This window comes from Zootoca vivipara, chromosome 1 (assembly GCF_963506605.1).
Source record: "Zootoca vivipara chromosome 1, rZooViv1.1, whole genome shotgun sequence".
In the NCBI taxonomy this organism is placed as follows: Eukaryota; Metazoa; Chordata; class Lepidosauria; order Squamata; family Lacertidae; genus Zootoca; species Zootoca vivipara.
In genome coordinates this window covers 40,112,357-40,134,335 of record NC_083276.1, presented here as the reverse complement: position 1 = coordinate 40,134,335, position 21,979 = coordinate 40,112,357, and the positions used below count along the sequence as shown (strand labels likewise).

General features: G+C 40.4%; 1 protein-coding gene across 2 annotated transcripts in view; it reads right to left on the bottom strand.

Moving 5' to 3' along the window:
• Positions 1-21,979, bottom strand: part of RYR3 (ryanodine receptor 3) — a 264,337-nt gene that overhangs the window by 48,657 nt on the left and 193,701 nt on the right. For both annotated transcript variants that reach the window (XM_060273292.1, XM_035110794.2), the window contains exons 67-73: positions 21,489-21,729; positions 18,989-19,076; positions 18,772-18,864; positions 6,055-6,225; positions 4,015-4,074; positions 3,116-3,247; positions 1,698-1,810 (exon numbers count right to left, since the gene is read on the bottom strand). In XM_060273292.1, coding sequence (XP_060129275.1) covers positions 1,698-1,810; positions 3,116-3,247; positions 4,015-4,074; positions 6,055-6,225; positions 18,772-18,864; positions 18,989-19,076; positions 21,489-21,729 — 898 coding nt within the window. The remainder of the gene's footprint in view (positions 1-1,697; positions 1,811-3,115; positions 3,248-4,014; positions 4,075-6,054; positions 6,226-18,771; positions 18,865-18,988; positions 19,077-21,488; positions 21,730-21,979) is intronic.

Genomic DNA, 21,979 nt, shown 5'->3' with positions numbered 1-21,979 from the left:
GTAATTGGGTTTGGGGGCAGGAGCATGACAGGGGGTTAGACAAATTTGTGGAGGACATAGCGACCAATGACTACTAACCCTGATGCTTATGTTCTACCAGGGCCGTCTTAAGCATATCGGGAGCCCCGTGGTGCGAAGATTGCTCTGGCGCCCCCCCGCCCCGTTTCCCTCCGCGACTGTCTGGCGGGTGCAGCGCTGCTGCAGCAGGCGCAGCCGCGCGGCACCCCCCTGGCGCCCTGCGCCACCCAGCCTTGCCTTAGAGCTAGCCCTGTGTTCTACCTCCACTGTAGGAGGCAGTATGCTTCAGAATGCCAGCTGCTGGAAACTGTAGGAGGGGAGAATACTGTTGCATTCAGGTCTGCTTGCAGGCCTCCCATAGGCATCTGGTTGGCCATGGTGAGAACAGGAAGCTGGACTAGATGGGCCTGATATAACAGGCTGTTCTTATGTGCCATACGGCATGAACAGGCTAGCTTCCAGCCTACACCTGCAGCCCTAGGAAACTTTTTTTTTTTGTGGGAGCATAGCTGTTTACCCAGCGTTACATGTTTCCAAGTAAGGGCTGGCAGGAAAGGAGAAATGTGCAGGAGGAGATGCAGCATGCAAATCAACAACAATGCATGTGTAATTGCAGAAGTTGAAACTTGTCAATTAACGCATTTCATAAAACAAGCCTCCCAAATTTTAGGGTTAAGACCTTAACCTATCACACTTAAAACAATGGATAAATAATTAGATGGTGTTTTAAATATTAAAGGCATGATCCACTCTCTCATGTCTAGGAAGGAGTGGGCTAGCTTGCCCTACATATAGAATAGGGTTGCCATATTCCAAAAATCAAAAACCAGGACACCCCGCAAGTTTTTACAAAAACGCAAACAAGACTCGATTTTTTGATTGATCCAGGACAAAGCGGCCCCCCAGATGTCAATTCCGACTTTGAAATCCAGGTAATGTCTTGGAAAATCCGGACGTATGGCAGCCCTAAGATAGGATACAGACATCCCATACATAGCAACAGATAACTGGACCCACATGCCTGGCCAAGGGATAGTGGCAAAAGGATAGGTAGTTCCAACAGTATAATCCTATGCATGTCTGCTCAGAAGTAAGTTCCATATAGTTCAGTGGGCTAACTCCCAAATAAGTGGGTAAAATATTGCAGCCTGTCAATTCAAGAATATATGAATGGCTACTCAAAAGCAGGCACCAATGAGTTCAACATGACCCACTTGCAGGTACATTTGCTTATGATTGCAGTTCACTGTTTTTAAACAGCTGGGGACTGCAAAGGATTAAAAAATGATATATAAGTTCACCAAATACAAGACTTTCTGATATTCAGAAAAGCAATGAAAAGGTAATGAAATGTAATAGAAATGTATTTTTGCAGTGCTAGTTGAGGATAGAATTAATTTTTGATCCTAGTGTGTTATTAGAATACTGTTAAGACTGCTTTACAAAATGCTTCTGCGAGTCTTGTGTTCTATCTATTTCTATTTGAAACAGAATTAAGGATTAGAGCATCTCTTTTACAAAGCCATATGGTGCTCTTCAAATATGGCCCAACAGGAAACTTTAAGAAATCGGTTGAACTTTCAATACCGTCACAGAAAGCATGTCAGGTAAGAACACTCATTGTTCTGAAGCACAATAGCAAGAGTCTCATGTAAAAATAAAAAATAAAAATTATGTACCTTGGCAGATTATACAATGGTGCCATCCTGAAACAAGCCACAACAGCTCTTTTACGTTGTTTTGACAAGAGTTTGTGCCAAACTGCTTTCTTTGATCTTAATGGTTGCTCAACCTATGGAAAAACACTATTGTAAATAACAGCTCCAGTTCAGCTGATGCCATTTATAAGTCTTTGATGGTAGAAAATACAGGCATTCATTTGTATTTACAGGCATTCATTTGTATTTATATATATCATGGCTCTTGGCCCTAAACACAGTGTGTGTGTGTGTGTGTGTGTGTGTGTACACACAATAATGCACAAAACACAAAAGATTAAACCTAACCTCACACTGGAGAGAAAATCACATCAAGCCAAATGTTTGGCAAAACAGAAGAATCTTTGGGGTTCATCTGAAAGCCATAATAAATGTTGGGAAAGCTTCCCAAAGTTATAAATGTTGACATTAGAACTTTCTAGTTGTCACCCCTATATCTACCTTCTGACGTCCTTCTTTGTGAGGTCTTGAGGGTGGCAACACGAGAACAGGCCTTCTCTGCAGTGGCTATGGAAGGCTCTCCCCAAGGAAGTTCGTCTAGCGCCTTCATTATACACCTTTAGGCACCAGGCAAAAAAATGTTCCTTTTAACTAGGCCCTTGGTTGATCTGATTGACATCCTATGCCCTTTTAAAATGTGGCTCTTTTTTGGGGGGGGGTATTGGGTTGTTGATTTTATTTTGATTATATATATTGTGGCTTTTATGTTTATCTTTTCTGTGAACCACCCTGAGACCTCCGGGTATAGGGCGGTATATAGATAAATATTATTCATTTAATAATAATAATAATAATACCCTGTAAGCTAAGTAAGGTAAAGGGGCCCCTGACCATCAGGTCCAGTTGTGTCCGACTCTGGGGTTGCGGCGCTCATCTCGCTCTATAGGCCGAGGGAGCCGGCGTTTGTCCACAGACAGCTTCCGGGTCATGTGGCCAGCATGACTAAGCCGCTTCTGGCGAACCAGAGCAGCGCACGGAAACGCCATTTACCTTCCCGCCAGAGCGGTACCTATTTATCTACTTGCACTTGACATGCTTTCAAACTGCTAGGTTGACAGGAGCTGGGACAGAGCAACGGGAGCTCACCCCGTCGCGGGGATTCGACCCGCCGACGTTCTGACTGGCAAGCCCTAGGCTCTGTGGTTTAGACCACAGCGCCACCCGCATCCCAAGTAAGTAGTATTACCCTTCATACTGCAGACAGGGGGCTAAGGCTGAGAGTAGCTTACTTAAGACCAGGTACTGAATACATGTCAAAAGCTAGATCTGAACCAGGGACTCCCCAATTTGAAACACAGCCTCTGTTACAATATATGTGCTTAGATAAGAACTCCATGTTCTGCTGTGACTATATAGCTGATAGGTGAGATCCTTTTCACCTGTTCCAGATGATACACAGCTGCTGAGATCCTTTGCACACGCTGCACTATTTTCTCAGGATCAACAGGTTCATCAGCTTTCAAGACATCCTTGTACAAATTCAACTGCCATTTCACAGCTGGGTCATCTGACTGCAAATAACACATATGATCTTGTATCAAAAATGTTTTAAAATACTTAGCACACTTATTTAAATAAACATTTGAGGGGAAAATAAGGAATAAAATGCCTCACTCTTACAAAACAGTCCTATACTTCAATTATGGCAGGCCACGGAGCATGGGGATATGACTGTCATATCTTATACCCAGCCTAGAAGATTAGGAAAAGCATGCCACTGGGAAAATTCCAAAATCAGCTCTAACTCCACCCTACCCCACTAAAAGATCCAAAGGAGAAGTAAAGCTGTGTATGTATCATCTGCATATTACTGACAATGCACTACAAAATTCTAGATGACCCGACTCAGCAATTTCGTGTAAATATTAAACACAATGGTGGATAAAATAAAATCCAGTACTTAAGGCTCCACAGTGGAACCAAACTCCCCAAGCACCACCCTCTGAAAACAGTCATCTCAGTAGGACTGCAACCGTCGTAAAGCATTGCCACCTACTCCCAACTCAGACAGCCTCTCCAGAAGAATACCATGGTCAATGGCATCAGAAGACACTGACAGATCAAGGAAGATCACTAGGGACACACTCCCTAGAGGCGATCATACAGGGCAACAAAGGCAGTTTCTATACCAAAAGCACAGAGGTGTGTCTGCTAAATCCTATAGCCCTCACAGCCTGCATAACTTAAGCAAAAGATTGCCTTGTTAAACATCTAAATGTTTTAAAACTTTGCCTAATGCTAAAAAATGTTTCATCTGACAGACCTTTTTGAACGTTACCTTCTCCTGCAAATGCAAATTATTGCGTAAGTGCTCCTTGACCTCTTCTTCTGTGTCTTTCTGCATACAAATATAAACATAGATTAATCTGTGCCATAATAAAGTTGGACTAACTTATTAAATTATCTTTCTAGAAAGCAAATATCCTGCTGATGAGACAGCCCACAGCCATCTACAACTGGGCTGCAAAGTTTTGCCAATAGAATAATTATATTGTAACCCAGAAGAGACAGGAGGACCCACTTTCCCAAGGGAAGGAGTGAAGATTGTGAGAGGCTGTGAGAAGCAGGGAGAGTTCTGAAACAGCTGGTGACAAAGTTTTGTGTGTGGACATTTGTGGATTTAGTAAGTGAATGTTTTTGACTCTTCTCCTTGCCAATTATTATCTATATGTTTTTAAAAACCAAATCTTGTCTATTTGTTTTCTTGGAATCCAATCTGGAAGAATAGCTGGAAAGCTAAGAACAGGAGCCTGGACAGCTGCCTCCCATCAAGAAGCAACAGCAGGCAACATGTACATAGGATTCTGTGTGGAAAATGTGATAAGAACTGTAGGTGTGCAATGCCAAATTCATTTTTAATGCTCATATCTGACCACTTCCCTTATTCAATAAGGGTAACTGTTAGTTTCATAGAATCATAAAACTGCAGAGTTGGAAGGAACCACAAGGGTCTTCTAGTCCAACCCCCTGCAATGCAGGAATCTTTTGCCCAATTTGGGGCTCAAACCCATGACCCTTAGATTAAGAGTCTCACACTCTACCAACTGAGCTATGGCAAACGTAAATGAGATATGTGTATTTAATGTGAGATATTTCCCATTTTTGGCCCCATTTTTCTTACATACATCTGATGAAATGGGCTCTGGTCCAGGACAGCTTGTGTACTGTAAATTTGCTAGGATGCCTTTAAGCAGGGCCGTCTTAAGCATATCTGGCGCCGTGGTGCGACGGATCCATCTGGCACTCCCCGCCCCGCCCTGCCCCACCCCGTTTCCTAGCACGGCGGGCGGGCGGGCAGGCAGGCAGGCTAAGTGTGAAGTGTGGCTGCTGCAGGCAGGCGCAGCTGCGCGGCGGGGCGGGCGAAGCTGCGTGGCGCCGCCCTGGCGCCCTGTGCCACCCAGCCTGGCCGTAGGGCCGGCCCTGCCTTTAAGATGCCATACAGGGCCGTCTTTACCCGGGGGTGCAAGGGGTGTGGTGCACCCGGGCGCCAAATTCTGGGAGGGGCACCCGTCAATGAAGCCACCTAAGCTCTTAACCGTGATCCCTGGGTGATTGCGGTCGCTGGGTCCTTTCCATTCTCTTTTGCGGAAGTGCTGCAGAATCAATGTATCCGGTGCTGCCAACTCGTGGTGTCTTTCATTATCGCATGATTGCAAAAATGAAAAGACAGAGTTATCGCTGCCACTTTTTTCATGTTTGTGTTTTCGCTGCTCCCCTGCTTAAAAGTTCAACAACTTTGACATGCCCCCCCCAAAAATTGGGGGCACTGGACGGATCTTTGCACCCTGGCGATGCATATGGTAAAGACAGCCCTGATGCCCTACTATTCCATTTGTTATAACATATTCCATGCATACAGTAAATATGAGCATGCCAATGTGTCTTTAAGATCTATGAATAGCTTTCCAGCATAGGCAATAAGTATTTAATCAGTCAAGTGCTTGGGTCTAGCATTCCTTTTTCTAGATGCATAATGAATAAACCAGTTTGCCATATAAATGGCTTGAGCATTGTTCCTCGCACTGTAGAGATGCAGGCGTTGCAGCAAGGGCATATCCTGATACTGCATAGCAACGTGTGCACTTTGAGAACCCTTGTATTAGAACAGGCATAGGCAAACTCGGCCCTCCAGATGTTTTGGGACTACAACTCCCATCATCTCTAGCTAACAGGACCAGTGGTCAGGGATGATGGGAATTGTAGTCTCAAAACATCTGGAGGGCTGAGTTTGCCTATGCTTGTATTAGAATCCCAACCCCCATGTGGTTACTGGAATTTGAAAATTGAACACTCTTAACTGATCAAAACTTCGACTTACACAGCTGTATCTGAACTTAGCAAGAGATATCAGTTCTTGATCTCCAGGAGTACACATATTCAGTCCAATGGGAAGCATTTTTTTAAGTGCAGCTACAATTAGAGAAGTCTGTATTGAATATAAATCCCCTCTACGTTTTGATTTCTTTCGTTCTTGATCATGACCTCCAGACTAAAAGGGAAGATACATACAAAATATATTGTGTAGTTATGTGATTCATTCATATTAAGTAGTTATTTCCCCTAATTATCCAACCAAAGCTAGCCTTTTATATTAACATTATATATATATATAATGGCTAAACTTGGGAAAATATAAGTGAACCAAAGAACTGCTGTGGAAAATGCATATTACAGTATTTTAGTAGCATTTCATAATTTACTTCACCACAGAAAATCTAAGAATACACACGTAATTTTCTACAATCTACACATCTCCAAAAACACATACATACACATACGAATAACAATAGAAACGGATAAAAGTTTTGACAGTAAGTTTTGTACTTTAAGAAGACAAGTGCTTCTAACATTTTGAGCATTCTATGCATGTATGAAATGTATCTGTTATGCTGCTTTTTAAAAAGTCTCATGTTGCCTATATATGAATTCAATAAAGTCATACGCCTATGAGTTTGTACACTACTTTTCATTAACTTCATTGTTGGTTAAAAAATCAGGTAAACATATTAGACTACACTGTCAGCAGCTTCAGTCACCCAGAGTATAAGGAAAATGAGCCCTAGGAAAGAGACAGTAAACAGGTTGCACATCAACATAATATCTGTCCTATTCTATCCAAAATAATATACGGTTTTATTTAAAATAAAACTTTTTATTTAAGGCAGCAGATCAAAGCTCTGAGCAACAACAAGGTCATCATTAACAGCATCATACTATGAACAAACTTACACTAAAAAGCCACAAAAAAAGATCCCCTTCCTGAATTTCATGCTTGAAATAGACTCTCACTGGCCACAGTGAGAATTTGCCACACACATGAATTCAGAGCTGGGCTCATAGCATTTCACTGCTACAAACAGCAGGTGCTTGCCATAAACCCTCCACATCTTATTGCCGCTGCAAATGAAAATTTAAGGCCCTGAGCAAACTGTACAAGCTTGTTACGCTGGTACAGTAAGAGCTGTTAGTATTGATTGTTTGCAAACAATTACCACACAGTTTTTATTCTAGGAGAAAGAAAATTCTAACAGTGCACACACTTGGGGTAATTTGTTGCAAAGCTCTCATTTTTATGGAAACTACCAAAGCATCTAGCCATTCCTATATGTTTGGCAGTTCAGTTATGAACGAAAACATGATGTGGTGGTTTTTCTTGAGGGACCGACGAATGCAGGAAGTATTTTGCCTCAAAGCTTTGCTTGTCAAAATGCCTTAGAAAAAGTTTTCTACAGTAGCAATGAAATAATGGCTCTGTATTGAATGACATTAATTTGTACTCTACTTTGATAGCAGACAAACAAATGCCACAATGTATCACGGGGACCCAGTGGCGTCACTCGTCTGTTAATCAGGGGAGGTAACTGGTGTTAACACAGGAGGGAAGTCAGTCCTAGTTTTTCATTCTTCTGTTCCTTGGAGGACAGGTTTCTCCATAAAAGACTCCCCAGTATGAGTGGATAAGAATGTTTAATATAAACGCAGTAAAGAAAAAAAATATTTTAAAAGTGAAGAAATGCTCCATTCTGTCTCTGCCACCAAATTTCAGTCTTTTAAAGTTGCTACTCAGTAAATCTCAATTTACAAAGATAGAACTGGAGAGTCACAGAACACCATGCTCTGTTAATGACAGTAAGGAAGTGGGTTGTGCTTTAAAATTATCTGTTCATGTTTATTCTATACTAGCAGAAACCCATCAAGGGTATCTGTTCATCACCGTTATTATTAAAGCAGGGAAGGTCTTTACTTACTTCACCCTCTATAATGATGATGGCTACAATTTGATATGGTGTAAATGTAATGCTGAGCTATAGACTACTGATATAGATTTGGAATGTTTGTAACCCACCTAACTAAACAAAGTTCTTCAGGCAGCTTACATTGAGCTGCTTCACATGTAAAGCTAAGTCAAACTATGGCTTAGTGCAAATGTGCTAGCATAGGGGGTTCCCAGAAGAGACTGCAGCTGCAGCATTCCTCTCCCAGACTTGCTGCTGCTACAGTGCCATAAGCTAAGCCATGGTTTGGCTTAGTTATGAAGGTTCCCAACCGGGAATTTGGGAAGGCTTTCATGGGCGCCCTCATGCAGCTGCTTCAGACTCTGAGCTTTCACTAAAATAAAAAAAGGCTCTAAACTTCCAAGAAAGAAAGTTATAAAGCAAAATGTGCAGGTACCCTTCGAAGCAATTTCTGCAAAATGAGTCAACCTTTGTTTTTAGCCAATGAGTGAAGTCAGAGCTGTGATTGATAAGTGAGTTGTTTGGACCAGGCAATAGGAATTCCTGGGGTTGCAACTTTACTTTTGTTTTATTTCCTAGTTCTTGGATTCACCCATTTGCTGCTCTCTTTGCTATGCTTTGCTCCTTGCCAGCAATGTGGAGCAGTTGGCAGCAGGCAGCATCTTGAGAATTATTATTTTTTTTAAAAAATGTGGATATGGGGACAGAAAGTTGGGAATCCTACCATTGCTGTTGTGTTAGTTTTGCTACCTCCTAGCACAAAAAGCAGGCATCTGTTTGAGAGCACCCTCAGTTAAACATGGGGGTGGAAAGAGGATATGACAACCTTTTTGTTTTGTTTTGTTTCTGCTGCATGTCCTATAGCAGGATTGTTCCAAAGTTGTGGTTTGTGGTTGTTGTTTTTTGGAGGGGAGAGCCCACTGCAGAGGCATCATGATGACAATGGTGATAATGACAATCTTTTCCCTAGTTGTTCCCAAGTTGTTGTGTTTTGCCAGGGCAGACGCAGAGCAACATTATTACCAATATCATCGTAAACTTTCCTCTGTTGCAATAACACTTTTTCATTTAAAGATACTAAACAAATTTACATAAAACGAGGATGGTAACAGAGGCAGAAGAGAGATGTTGTTGGGCCATTTTCTTTCCCATGAAATCAATACCCAGGCCTGTATAGTAAAGTGTGTAGGAGTATAAAAACAGGTGTTCTGGCAAAATCTGCCTAACTTTCCAATAGGATTTATATTGGGCAGAACATGTACCTTCCCTTTGTGACGCCACTGCTGTGATCAATGGAAAGAATGCTGAGAGCCTGGTCATCTCTAAAACTAAAACATAAAGACACATCATGCACTTTGACCTGTACCTTTACTTGCATGGCCTGTATGAAAGAAAAAATACAAGGAAAAAAGTAAGTAAACTTGATGAAAAGATGGGAATTTTACAAGTTAATTAGAAACAATACCTTCTTTTTTCAATAAAGTAGCTAAAATACCTTGCATTTACAACGAACCATTACCATGTGTCATTATGTGCTTCCTTAATAAAAGAATGAATTACTGCATTAGATTAATTTATTCTATTATTATGTTTACTGAGGGTTTAAAAAAATAAAGAATATACTGAGGATTACCAATGCCAATATATTTTATTCTATATATAATATGTAAACCCCCATATTGCTGTTTTATTCAGTTTAGAATAAAGGAAAACCATAAACAACAATACATTTACTATCTTTATAATCTTTAAATATTGTTGTTTAGTAATATGACTTGAACTTAATACTAACAAATGTTTGACAACACACACTTACCATTTTTTTTTTAGCCTTGTATCTGTTAACAAACAATATTCACAAGAAATGCAACAAACCAAGTGCTTTTGCTTTAACATGGAAAACTAATGTTACATGAAACTTTGTGCAGGTTACAGAAAGTTTGATTCTGCAATTATTTCTCGACCTTCTACCCTTTTGGCCTTCTTGGGCACTTTAAAATGCCATGATTCCAAGCTAGAAGTTAAGGACTGAGGTCTACAGTCACATCTACTTTCCCCAAATATATTTTAACTAGCAGAAGATAAAGTGAAATGCTTTTGTCCTATGGATTTCAAGCTCTTGCTAAACTTTGCTTGCTTTCCCTGGAGAGAATTTTTCTGCATTGACTGAAATTTATTTTTATCCTATAAGGAGTGATATACATTTCTTAAAATAAAATAAATTCCCTACTTTAAAAAATGGGCTTACTAGTGCTTAATTCTGACTGAATTGTGCCCTATGAGTGTCAAAGAGAAGGGACTGTGCACAGTACAGTAGTATAAAAAGAAAAAGGGAATCTCCTGAGAATGAGTTGCTGTTATTAAGGGCCAAATTAGAGAGAATGTTAATGCAACTTACATGTGCATTTAAAAAATGTAAATAGCAACCGTGGAAGAGCCCACAGTATAACAACGGCAGCAGAAGGGAAGGGGTTTAACTCCTCTCACCATACCCCTGACAACAATCCCCCCCAATCCAAAAGCTGCTATTTACATTAAGAAAGAAACCTTTAATGCAGGGGTCCCCAACCTGCAGCCCATGGGCCGAAAGTGGCCCACAGAGGCCGTTGAACTGGCCCCCGAGCCACCCTCGAACCAGGCCACCTGCTTGGCGAGTCCCCGTGTGCTGCGCTAAACTGGCACAGCGCGGTGCAGGGACTCTCTTCCACAGCTCTGGAAATTGGTTCTGCACATGCCCAGACGCCGGAAATTGCAGGAGTGATTTTCGGCGTCTGGGCATGCGCAGATGCGATTTCCGGTGTCGCGCTGCGCCGGCCCGGCCCACGGAGGATCTCCGCAGGAGTGATCTGGCCCATGTCCAGTAAGCCTTGCTGACCCCCTACTTTAATGGCTTTCATTCTGATTCATATAGCTGGGAAGTGGAGGGATTTTAACTGAGATCACCTTTCCTCCTTCAATCCATGCCCATATTGGCACAGCTAAAGACACTACTTGTCCTTAAAATGTAGAGATTAACTGCATTCATTCAATTAATGCCATGTCACTAGTTTTGCCCTTGTATTATAATTCAAAACATTTATCTAAAGATGGTCATAGAAAAACGGTGTTGATAGTCCCGCAACATTAATTACATATATGTTTAATTGGAGCCATTAATATTAAGCAACAGCACACTTCACACAGGAACAAGTTAAAGAGGACAACAGTATAGCACTCACAGCTCTTACTGTATAGCAATATGTCATGGGCTCTTTCCAATTTTTTATGTTCATTTAAAACTCTGAGCATGAAATAAGTGAGATTCTCTCTCACACAGGGCCGTCTCAAGCATGTTGGGCGCCCGGGCGCCGTGGCGCGGAGATCGCTCCGGCGCCCCCGCCCTAGTGGGCGGGCGCAGCACGCAGCGCCCCCCTGCCGGGCCAGTGCCCTGGCGCCACGTGCCACCTAGCCTACCCCTAGAGCCGGCCCTGCTCTCACACATTGCTTAGCTTACATTTGGGATCTGGGTCTGTTCATTTGGGGAGTAAGTAGTGGAGCCTACTACAGCCGTGCCTTGAAAGTTGAACAGAATCAGACTTCCAAAACGTTCGGAAATCAAATCATGCAGCCAATCAGAAGCTGTCGAAGCACCATGGGACGTTAGGGTTCCAAAAGAATGTTCGCAAATCGGAACAATCACTTCTGGGTTTGCGGTGTTTGGGAGCCAAAACATCTGAGTTCCAGGGTGTTCGACAACCAAGGTATAGCTGTACTTGAAAACTGGATTATGAATGCCTCTGGATCTATTCCTCAGTCCATCTTTATTTCTTTAGCCGATAAAAGCCAAACACTAATGTGTGAAACGGATAGCAGTGTGTGTGGCACTGTATAAAAACCACAATATTTGAGAAAATTTACAAAGCCATATTTGGAGCACAGAGATATTTGCTGGTTTTAAAAACTGTTATATACTGTAATAGGTGATTCGGCTTGTGAAATTTGTCAGGTGCTTCTTGCCTTATGTAATTCGGTTATCCCTGTCAGCTAATAACAACTTAGATAAATAAAGTTAATTGCGGTGAATTCTGAAGATAAAGAAGTGGTGGGAACCTGCGTCCCTCCAGATGTTATGAGACTCCAACTCCCATTAGCTTCAGACAGAATGGCCAATGCACATAGATGATGGGAGTGGTAGTCCAACAACATCTGGAGGGACACAGGTCCCCATGTCTGATGTTAGAAAGTCATTCCACAGCCTGGAAAGACCAAAGTTCCTTCTACCCTGCAATCCTATCCTTCTACTGAACGAACAACAAACATTTTGAAAACATTGTCAGGTCTCATGCACAAATTCACAAAGCCCTGCAGCCCTGAGTACTCTGAGACCCAAATCCCACCAAACAAAGTAGGATTTACTTCTAAGTAGAAATGCATAGGATCAGAATTGAAGTGTCTTCCTCATCTTAAGCTGCTACCTATGTAGGTAAGATTACATAGGTAAAAGTTAAAGAGCAAACTCCTTATAAACTTTATAATCTTCATTTACCAGGATGCTTTAATACTGAGACTTAACACCGTGTTTTCTATTTGAAGTTTCTGATTTGCACATCTGAAAGATAGTCAGTGTGAAACTGTGTAAGGGAATGGGGTCCATGGCACAAAAACATGATTCATGCACACGAAAGCTCATACCTATGACAAACTTAGTTGGTCTCTAAGGTGCTGTTGGAAGGAATTTTTTAAATAAATATTGAAATACATGAAAAAAATGAATCTGGGAAACTATATTTGGAGGATAAAGGTAAAGGTAAAGGGACCTTTGACCATTAGGTCCAGTCGTGACCGACTCTGGGGTTGCGGGGCTCATCTCATGTTATTGACCGAGGGAGCCGGTGTACAGCTTCCAGGTCATGTGACCAGCATGACAAAGCCACTTCTGGCGAACCAGAGCAGCACACGGAAATGGTGTATACCTTCCCGCTGCAGCGGTACCTATTTATCTACTTTGCCATGCTTTCAAACTGCTAGGTGGGCAGGAGCAGGGAACGAGCAATGGGAGCTCACCCCGTCGCGGGGATTCGAACCACTGACCTTCTGATCGGCAATCCCTAGGCTCTGTGGTTTAACCCACAGTGCCACCCACGTACCTATATGAAGGTACATTAAAGCATTTCTGCAAAATATTTAAATATGCTAGATAGCCTAAAAAGAGTGTAACGTTTATAAGGGGTTTGTTCTTTCAATTTTTGTGCCAGTTATCAAGCTCAGATGCTCTGTTTCTGATTCAGTTAAAACAGTGAATTCCTATTTTGGATTCTGCATGAAAACGTGTTGTGTGAATATTTTCTTTTGTTGGATCCCTGACCTAGTACATGTGGTTGCGCATAAAGTTATGGGCTGAGATCACATATAGCATTACAAGTAAATATTTACTACTACCCGGTACCAGTTTTGTCAGAATTGGACACCTGTTTGGGAGGGATGGAAAGGTGCACAGAGGCTAAATTCAGGTTGACCTTACTCCCTCCCCCAATGTCTGCTGCCACATTATGGACATTTAGAGATCAGACTTCAATCTCTTTATTCCAAAAATGTAGCATGACTCTCAGTATATAAATTTGGATTTAATTATATAAAGCCATTCAAATCAGTTGTAGGATTCAAAATTCAAGACACATTTCCTTATGTCTGCTCATGTCTGAGGAATATAAAGGAAAATAAATGTATATATCCTGAAAATCTGAGTATGCATTTCAAACATACTTTTCACATGCAACTCTTGTATTCAGAGTTATTGCCTTTGACATGCATTTGACACTGAATAAATTGTGCATCTATCTGCACATAATGATTTGATAATTTTAGCATCATTTGGGTAACTGTATTCAATGTGAGTATGCAAGTTTTTCATGGGGCTGCTAAATATTATTAGGATGCTACAACAAGAAAAGCTGAATTATATGACTGAATCAATTATGCAAATTAAGCAAAATTGCATTATTTTTCTTATTTTGTATAATGTAACATAGAAACACATCGGCACAACTAGCTAGCTTCTTCTTCTAATGAGACATACAACTACAGCTAGTTCACTAATAGCTCATCTGGTTAGAGCATGGTGTGGCTAATGTCAAGGTTACTGGTTTCCTGCATGGAAGGGTTTGGACTAGAAGATCCTCAGGGACCCTTCCAACTCTAGAATTTTATGATTCTGCATCTTGACCTTCCAGTTATTAGGCCTCACTTGCCTATTGCATGGATGGATAAGGACATTACTTTTCTAAAACGAAACCTGAGAGTTTTAAAAAAATCAATTCTGTGATGAATAATGAATTTTGTATTTTCCTTACATTTTGGAACTGTGATATGCATTCATTCTGGGTTTGCACACTGGCTGTCAAACAAACGTTCTATATCCATCATTTCTATACAGGTGACTCTCAACTTATGTTCTGGAGATAGTATGTGAAGCCAAAATTCCATATTGTTAAAACACACTGCTTTCCAGGGTGGGTGGGATTGCCAAAGTATTGTTTCCCAAATGCCCGTCCACTTTCCACCACTTTTATTTTTTATTTTTTACCAAGCATGTAAACTAAATGCACACAAGTTGTGAGTTACCTATATAGAGTTCTGTCTTGACTGTGGAACTAGAATATATTCTAAGTGTTCACCCTGAGTTCTCTTAATTAAGGCTGGGGTATGTGAATCACCCTATGAACAAACAGTATCTTAAGTTTAAGAACTGGGCTACATGAAATAAATGAATATGTAAATACTGCATCATGTTTAGATAAATATAGATGTGATATAAACTGCAGTAAGAAATAATTACATCTGCATGCCTCCTTCATGAAAACACCTACACAAAGTTAAAAAATAACAGATTAATAGAGTGGCGTATCTGTTTCAGTAACCTATTGACAAGAATCTGTTATTTCACAGTACAGCCCAAGTAACCCATCTTTCGCAGACTAAATGTTCACTAACTTACCATTCCCCTCCGAGCAATCTGCTGCCATATTATCAGGAAAAAAAGTTTAAAAAAACTTGCTCAGCTTTAAATAAATTCAGTTCATCAAAGGTTAACAAAATAGTTGCATATTTTTTTTAAAAAAAAGTAGCATTCAGCTGAAAATCTGTAATATTTATGTTACGTATCTTCTGCATACAATAGTAAAGTTGGTATAACATATTTTAACAGATTCATATATTATGTATTCCATACAATATGTACAATTTTAATTTTCATAATGCACTCTAATTTCCCAGCCAACCATCTTTAGCCAGTGAGCACAACATGGAGTTTGAGTAACATAGGAAAAGTATCTGAAGAAGTGTGCATGCACACAAAAGCTCATACCAAAATAAAAACTTAGTTGGTCTTTAAGGTGCTACTGAATGAATTTTTTTATTTTATAGGAAAAGTGAATTATACATTTTTGGCCATTCTTTTGGGATATTATCAAGAACAATAAAGGCTGAAAAGTTGGTTATTTTATGGCATTTTGAAGGACTTCTTTGTTAAGCTGATGTTTAGGCACCACTCAAAAGTGGACATTTCCCATGGCTCAGACAATAGGAAACAGCCAGTATTAATCCCCTTCTTCAAAAACCTTGGGTAGAGGCAGGGGCATAGGAATTGGGGTGGGGGTGGACCGCCCCAGGTGCCCTCACTGAGGGGGGGTGACATTTGGCGTGCCGCCCACCTGCAACTCCCAAGTCTTGCCCCCTTCCCCCTTCATTTTGACAGCTTGGGGGAGGCTTGGGAGCCGTGGGCGGAGGCATGCCGAATGTCCAACAGGGGCAGCTCGTCTGGAAACCTTAAAGAGAAACCAGAAGACCCTTTGTTTAATTTCCAAGCAAAGGGTCTGCTGGTTTCTCTTTAAGGCTTCCAGACTCAAACAGAGCAGGGCAATTAAAGGCACAGAAGTCCTGTCCTCTATTGAGTCTGGCAACCCTATAGCTGAAGCAGAGATTCAAGAAGTCATTTTTCTCTTGGCTGCTGCCTTTTCTGTTTTCCTTCCCTGACCCAGGAGTTTCAATGCACCTAAGTTCTCCTTCTTTGGGATTGCCCACCAAGGCTGAGAACAGTGTCTCCTGCTTCTATCCTGCCTACCATCTTCCTGTCTTTCTCTCTCTCTGTGTGTGTAACTGTGAACAATTTTGGCTTCCAACCTTTGTGCGTTATGACTGTTTTAGAAGCCACCTTCTGGCCCTCCTTGCCCAGCGATACATGACTGGGGCCTAGTCTGCAATGTCAGCCCAGAGAGGAAGAAGCCTAATATGCCTCCCTAAGCAGTGCTTAACCCATCCAGCCTCTCCCATTCCTTCTTATGCCTTTGGGTTTGCTCTTTCATGTGTGCATGCTAGTTTAGTCATGGAGACACTCCATTAGTTAATCTTCTCAAGTAAAGAAGTGCATATTGTTGTCGAGCTCTTCCCACTGCCACAACAAGTATTGTTGCTAAGCTATTCCCTATTGACGTATTAATATTGTGTAGATTTTGATTCTCTTTGTGTGGGCAAGAAACAACACCTCGGTTTTTAAGACCCGTACGAGTGTAAGTTACATCTGCTGAGATGTGCTATTGCCAGTATCTTAAAGATCTTAATTCACAAGACTCCTAGAACATGTATATATGAAACACATTGCCTGCCAATGCAATTTGCTAACATAGGAGAAAGCAGACTTTTAACGGTCCCAAGCAATTATTGTCTGCAGAGGTCAATTCTGAATGTGCCCCCAAAACAAAGCAGATGATTACTTTCAATGGGGGGAAAGACAGGGGACAAACAACAACCAGACTGACAGAACTTCTTAAAGGGAGGGAGGTTTACCGTAGTTCCAGTAATAATTGTCCCTAATCTAGACTTTCAGGATTCTTTTTGAAAATCTGCCCCTGATTGGTTGTGAAATTGACATAGAAATGATGCCTATGCTCAACAAGAAAAAAATAGGATTGTTTCATCTTGCATTTCAATTGATAATGGTCTCAAATCCCAATTTTTAAAGCACTTATCAACTGTGAAAGTCCTGGCCAGGGGATAGTTTTTCCAACCAAAACTTGAATACTAAGGGACAAACATACTGAAAGCAACGAACATATGATGACTGCTTTTTTCCATTGTGCAAAGATACTTCTATATTGTTACAGTGAAGTAATCACACAATTAAAGAAAATCTGGTTGTGTGTGTGTGTGTAGCATTGAATTCACTGCTTAACAAGAAAGGATGGTTGTTGACAAGAAAGGTTTAACAGGAAACTGGTTTAATAGCAGAAAGCCAAATTTAAAAGTATTGGTTACAGGTAGGTAGCCATGTTGGTCTGGGTCGAAGTAAAATAAAAAAATTCCTTCAGTAGCACCTTAAAGACCAACTAAGTTTTTATTTTGGTATGAGCTTTCGTGTAGTGTGCATGCACACGAAAGCTCATACCAAAATAAAAACTTAGTTGGTCTTTAAGGTGCTACTGAAGGAATTTTTTATTTTAAAAGTATTATTATTTATAATAAACTTCATTTAACAATCAACCACAGGTACTTGATACTTAATTATACTTGGTTTTCTGTGGCAATATCTGGTTAATATACTTAGGGGGGAAAATTCAACAAGACAGCATTGGGTGCTTGAAAAAGTACCAGATACGTGTCCGGTTATAATGTACAAAATATTTTAGCATGTATGTTTCAGAGACTAAGAAGACTAGAACAGCTGAATATATCATTCGGGTGTGGAATAAGAATGGGTCACTTGTGGATAAGGCAGTAATTATTTGTGCTCAAACGCTGCAATAGATTTGCACAATTATACATTCTCCACATGTACATAAGGTCAAATCTACATAAGGTCAACTCCTCATAAAGACACATTAGTTCCAGTGTTATGATCCAAACTCCATCTTTGGGAGACAAATGGATAGTTGGTCTCACCTGAATGGTGAATTTTCGTGCCCCTCACTGAGTCAATGCATTTTTAAAAAATGAATCCACAAACATTGATTCAGCAGAGGGACACTGGAAATGAGGAATGCGCCAGAAATCTCAGTGTGTTCAGCTGTACATATGCATTTAAGTAACTTAATTTATAACACTATTTCTAACATCAACAAATGCTAAAAACTTTTGTTTTGCATTTTCAGATAATTAATTTGATACCATGCTTGATTTTTTTTAGACCTTCCCTGCTCCTCTAGTGAAATGCAATAGAATCCTCTTCCCAAAAAAATACCCACGATCATCTCAGAAAGAGTGGACTTTCTCAGATGTAGCCTCAGAAAATTTAGCATCCCCAGTTCTTCCCATACTGATATTCTTATACAGGTTTTTCTAGTGACATTTTGGGCTATGTGTAGATCGAGTGGATGTATCTTAACGATTTTGATATCCCCATGATGTACAGTATTAAGTTTTAGGTAATATTATTTTACTACAGTGAAAAGCAAAATGTCTGCTGTATCAATAGGAGATGAAAACTCACTATCAGTACAATAGAAATATGGCAGGGAAGGAGGAATCAAAATCCCAAGACCTGCTGGGTGGAAAGGGAAGGAGCTAGAGAGTAAAAAGAAGGACTTCAGATCCATTTCTGGTAAACTTTCACCCCATCATGTGGGTGTATCAAGGGGAAAAGGCTTTTAGTCAGAAAATCTGCATGACAATATATGGTAAATAGAACTGATCTGCATACAGTATTAAGAAGCAACTACTTCTAAACATATTGGCAAATAACTGCAGTTTGCTACAGTCTGTGTCATTGTTACAAAGTACAAATAATTTAGCAGATACACTTGGACCAATCTAAATACTTTCTGACTTACTTTTGACATCTTACTCTTGCTGTCTCCCGTCAAAAATGCCAAATTGTTGATTTCATTCTGAATAACAAAATTTTGTTCTTCTCGCTTGAAATTCTGGAATAAATATAATACCAAAAATGCAGTTTACATAAATGCTGAGAAACAGGTCGATGACATTTACAAATATGCATGACATTTCTAAATATGTGTATTAAAAAAAAATGAATCTTTTTCATACATGTGATTTACACCAGAGAATGAAGACTTCAGCTACCATTCGGAAAAGTTCATCAGAATCTGCATCTGGTTTCTTAAGCCAGTTTGATCTAAACAAAAAACCAAAATACATTTATTACACTACAGTATTATTTCAAGAAAGTGAGAAGTGAGAGCTGGACCATAAAGAAGGCTGATCGTCGAAGAATTGATGCTTTTGAATTATGGTGCTGGAGGAGACTCTTGAGAGTCCCATGGACTGCTAGAAGATCAAACCTATCCATTCTTAAGGAAATCAGCCCTGAGTGCTCCCTGGAAGGACAGATCGTGAAGCTGAGGCTCCAATACTTTGGCCACCTCATGAGAAGAGAAGAATCCTTGGAAAAGACCCTGATGTTGGGAAAGATGGAGGGCACTAGGAGAAGGGGACGACAAAGGACGAGATGGTTGGACAGTGTTCTCGAAGCTACGAACATGAGTTTGATCAAACTGCGGGAGGCAGTGCAAGACAGGAGTGCCTGGCGTGCTATGGTCCATGGGGTCACGAAGAGTCGGACACGACTAAACGACTAAACAACAACAACATTATTTCAACATGTTCTATACTGAACATTACCAGTCCTTCTACTCCTTTTTCAATTGCTTCTTCCTGCACTTTGTTTCTGAAAAGTATGATACAGTACTAGCACCATACTGCAATGTAAAACTGTATGTTTCTGGGTGGCAGCCAAAATGCTTGAGTGAGCAGAACTGTTTAACTGGCTGTTGCCCACTCAGTTCTATGGCACACACCTCCAAGTAAGTGTGTAGAGCAGGTGTGGGGAACTGCTGGAACTCCTGGCGTTGCTGAATTACAACTCCCACCAACCCTAGCAAGCATGGCCAATGGCCAGGGATGATGAGAGTTGTAATTCAGCATCATCCGGAGGTTCTACACTACAGCCTGTGGAGTATTGCAGCCTTTGCAAACCTATACACATTAACCCCAAACTAAGTTCAGTTAAACCAATAGGATTTATTTATGACATGTATCACAATTCAAAGTATAGGGGGTTATGTTCCAGACGCCAGTATGTGTCGGTGGAGTGTGTTAGCCCAGTCTGCTCCTGTTCTGGCCCTTTTTGTGATGTCTTAATGGCATTTTGGGGCTACTTCCAGGTTCAGCACTGTCTGCACATGCATGATCACATGTCATTTGGACGCACCTAAATCAGTCATTGCCTGTATTCAATTTTCATAAAACCAGACTAGATTTACTTTGTAGCAAGAACATCTGTAGATTTCTTTGTAACAGAACTGATAGAAACTCCTGTGGCCACCTTAATGATTTGCACATTCATTTTGTTATCATCTGTCAGGGAATGCAGCCCAATTTATAAGATGCATAAAGTGGTCTAGAATGTTTCTTCCCCTAGAATTATACACTGTCTCTAAGACAGATACAGCTTGAGAAAAAGTTTATCTTTAAATATGTATATGTGCTTGTTGATGATGAATTGTCTAAACTGCCACGCAACATTTGGATTCAAGCTTTCAAGTCAGAAACTGATTTTATACTTTAATGGGCACTGCTGATTTTTCCAGTTAAATAGCTTTAGACATTCATAAGAATTTTACAACACTAAAATATTCTGAACTGTATAAATGTTACAAGTAAGCTGTACCAGGAAGCAGAGAGCAGACATGACTTAATTAAACTGTTTTTTGTGGCTGTGTCATTTTTATACTTTATACAAAAGTATAAAGATTATACTTTTTATAATCTTTAACATTTTTAATTCTTTTTAATTCTGGTACTTCACAGAATTAAAGATAATGTTAAGGCACTCATTCACACGTTCCTTTCCCTGCCTAACCTAAATTTAGTGAAGCTTGAGGTCAGAAACATTCACTTTGTTCTATTCCTTATTGATTTTTTCAAGAAAGCAGTCTATTCTTCCTTGTGTCGGGTGTCAAAGCTATCAAACTTTCCACTTGCATTCCAGTTGCTGGCATTAGTTAACACTGTTTGCTGATCCATGAAATGACCTTGAATTGTATGGCCTAGATAGGAACTATCTGCCTTTCAACTGGGTCTAGATAAGGGGACCTTTTTATTTTGTAAAAGACAAAAGATTTATACGATCTGAAGAGAAACCAGAGTACCTTTGGGGCACAGGTTATGCATGAACAAAACCATATATATGAAAGACACTACAGTCTCCTCTGTGCCTAACTTTTCTGAAGGAAACACCAACCCTGATTAAGTGCCAAGACCCCTAGAATCCCACACCACACAGCAGAACTTGGTTGGGGTGGTCCATAACAAAATTTAGGGCAGGAGCAGGAGAGCAGTTTTTGTTTTACTATCTATTTGAATGGACTGTTGCTGTTTTAAAGTAAACTAACCATTTAGGTAGTTTTCCATTTTTAGTTTTATATTGTTTTATTGTTAGCAAAATTAGGAACATAAATTTTATGTTGAGATGCAGGATATAAATACAGAAATCCACTCAATCCCCTTTAGTTACAGATTCTCCTACCTGTTGTTGTCCACATAGCGGATCAACATAGGATAAAAAGCATAAAGGTCTCGGCAAAGAACTGCAAATTCATCTAGAATGAGGAGTTCTGCTTCTTGGGTATCCGTTTTACTGTCTGCTTTCAGTTGTTCCTCCTCCATCACTATCTTTATGGCTTTCTTCTTTAGTTTCTCCAGTGTTGGGATAAAATGACTTTTCAACAGATCCGGCCTCGCCTTGCTAATGATTGGCTGAGCATACACTATATACAAAACACATTTCTATAAATATACATTTAAACATATTTTGTTACTCTGTAAAAAGTATATATCCAAATGCATGGATTCTAGTTTAGCTTCATAATAGCACTGTGACTGTAGACATCAGTACAACGCAACAACAAATCATGTTTTCCTGTAATTTGCATGGGCTGACTTAAATATGGGCTCAAGTGCTTGCCACTCCTCTTGGGAGGAGGCTCACAGAGTCTTCTTGTAAAATCTGCTAGAGAA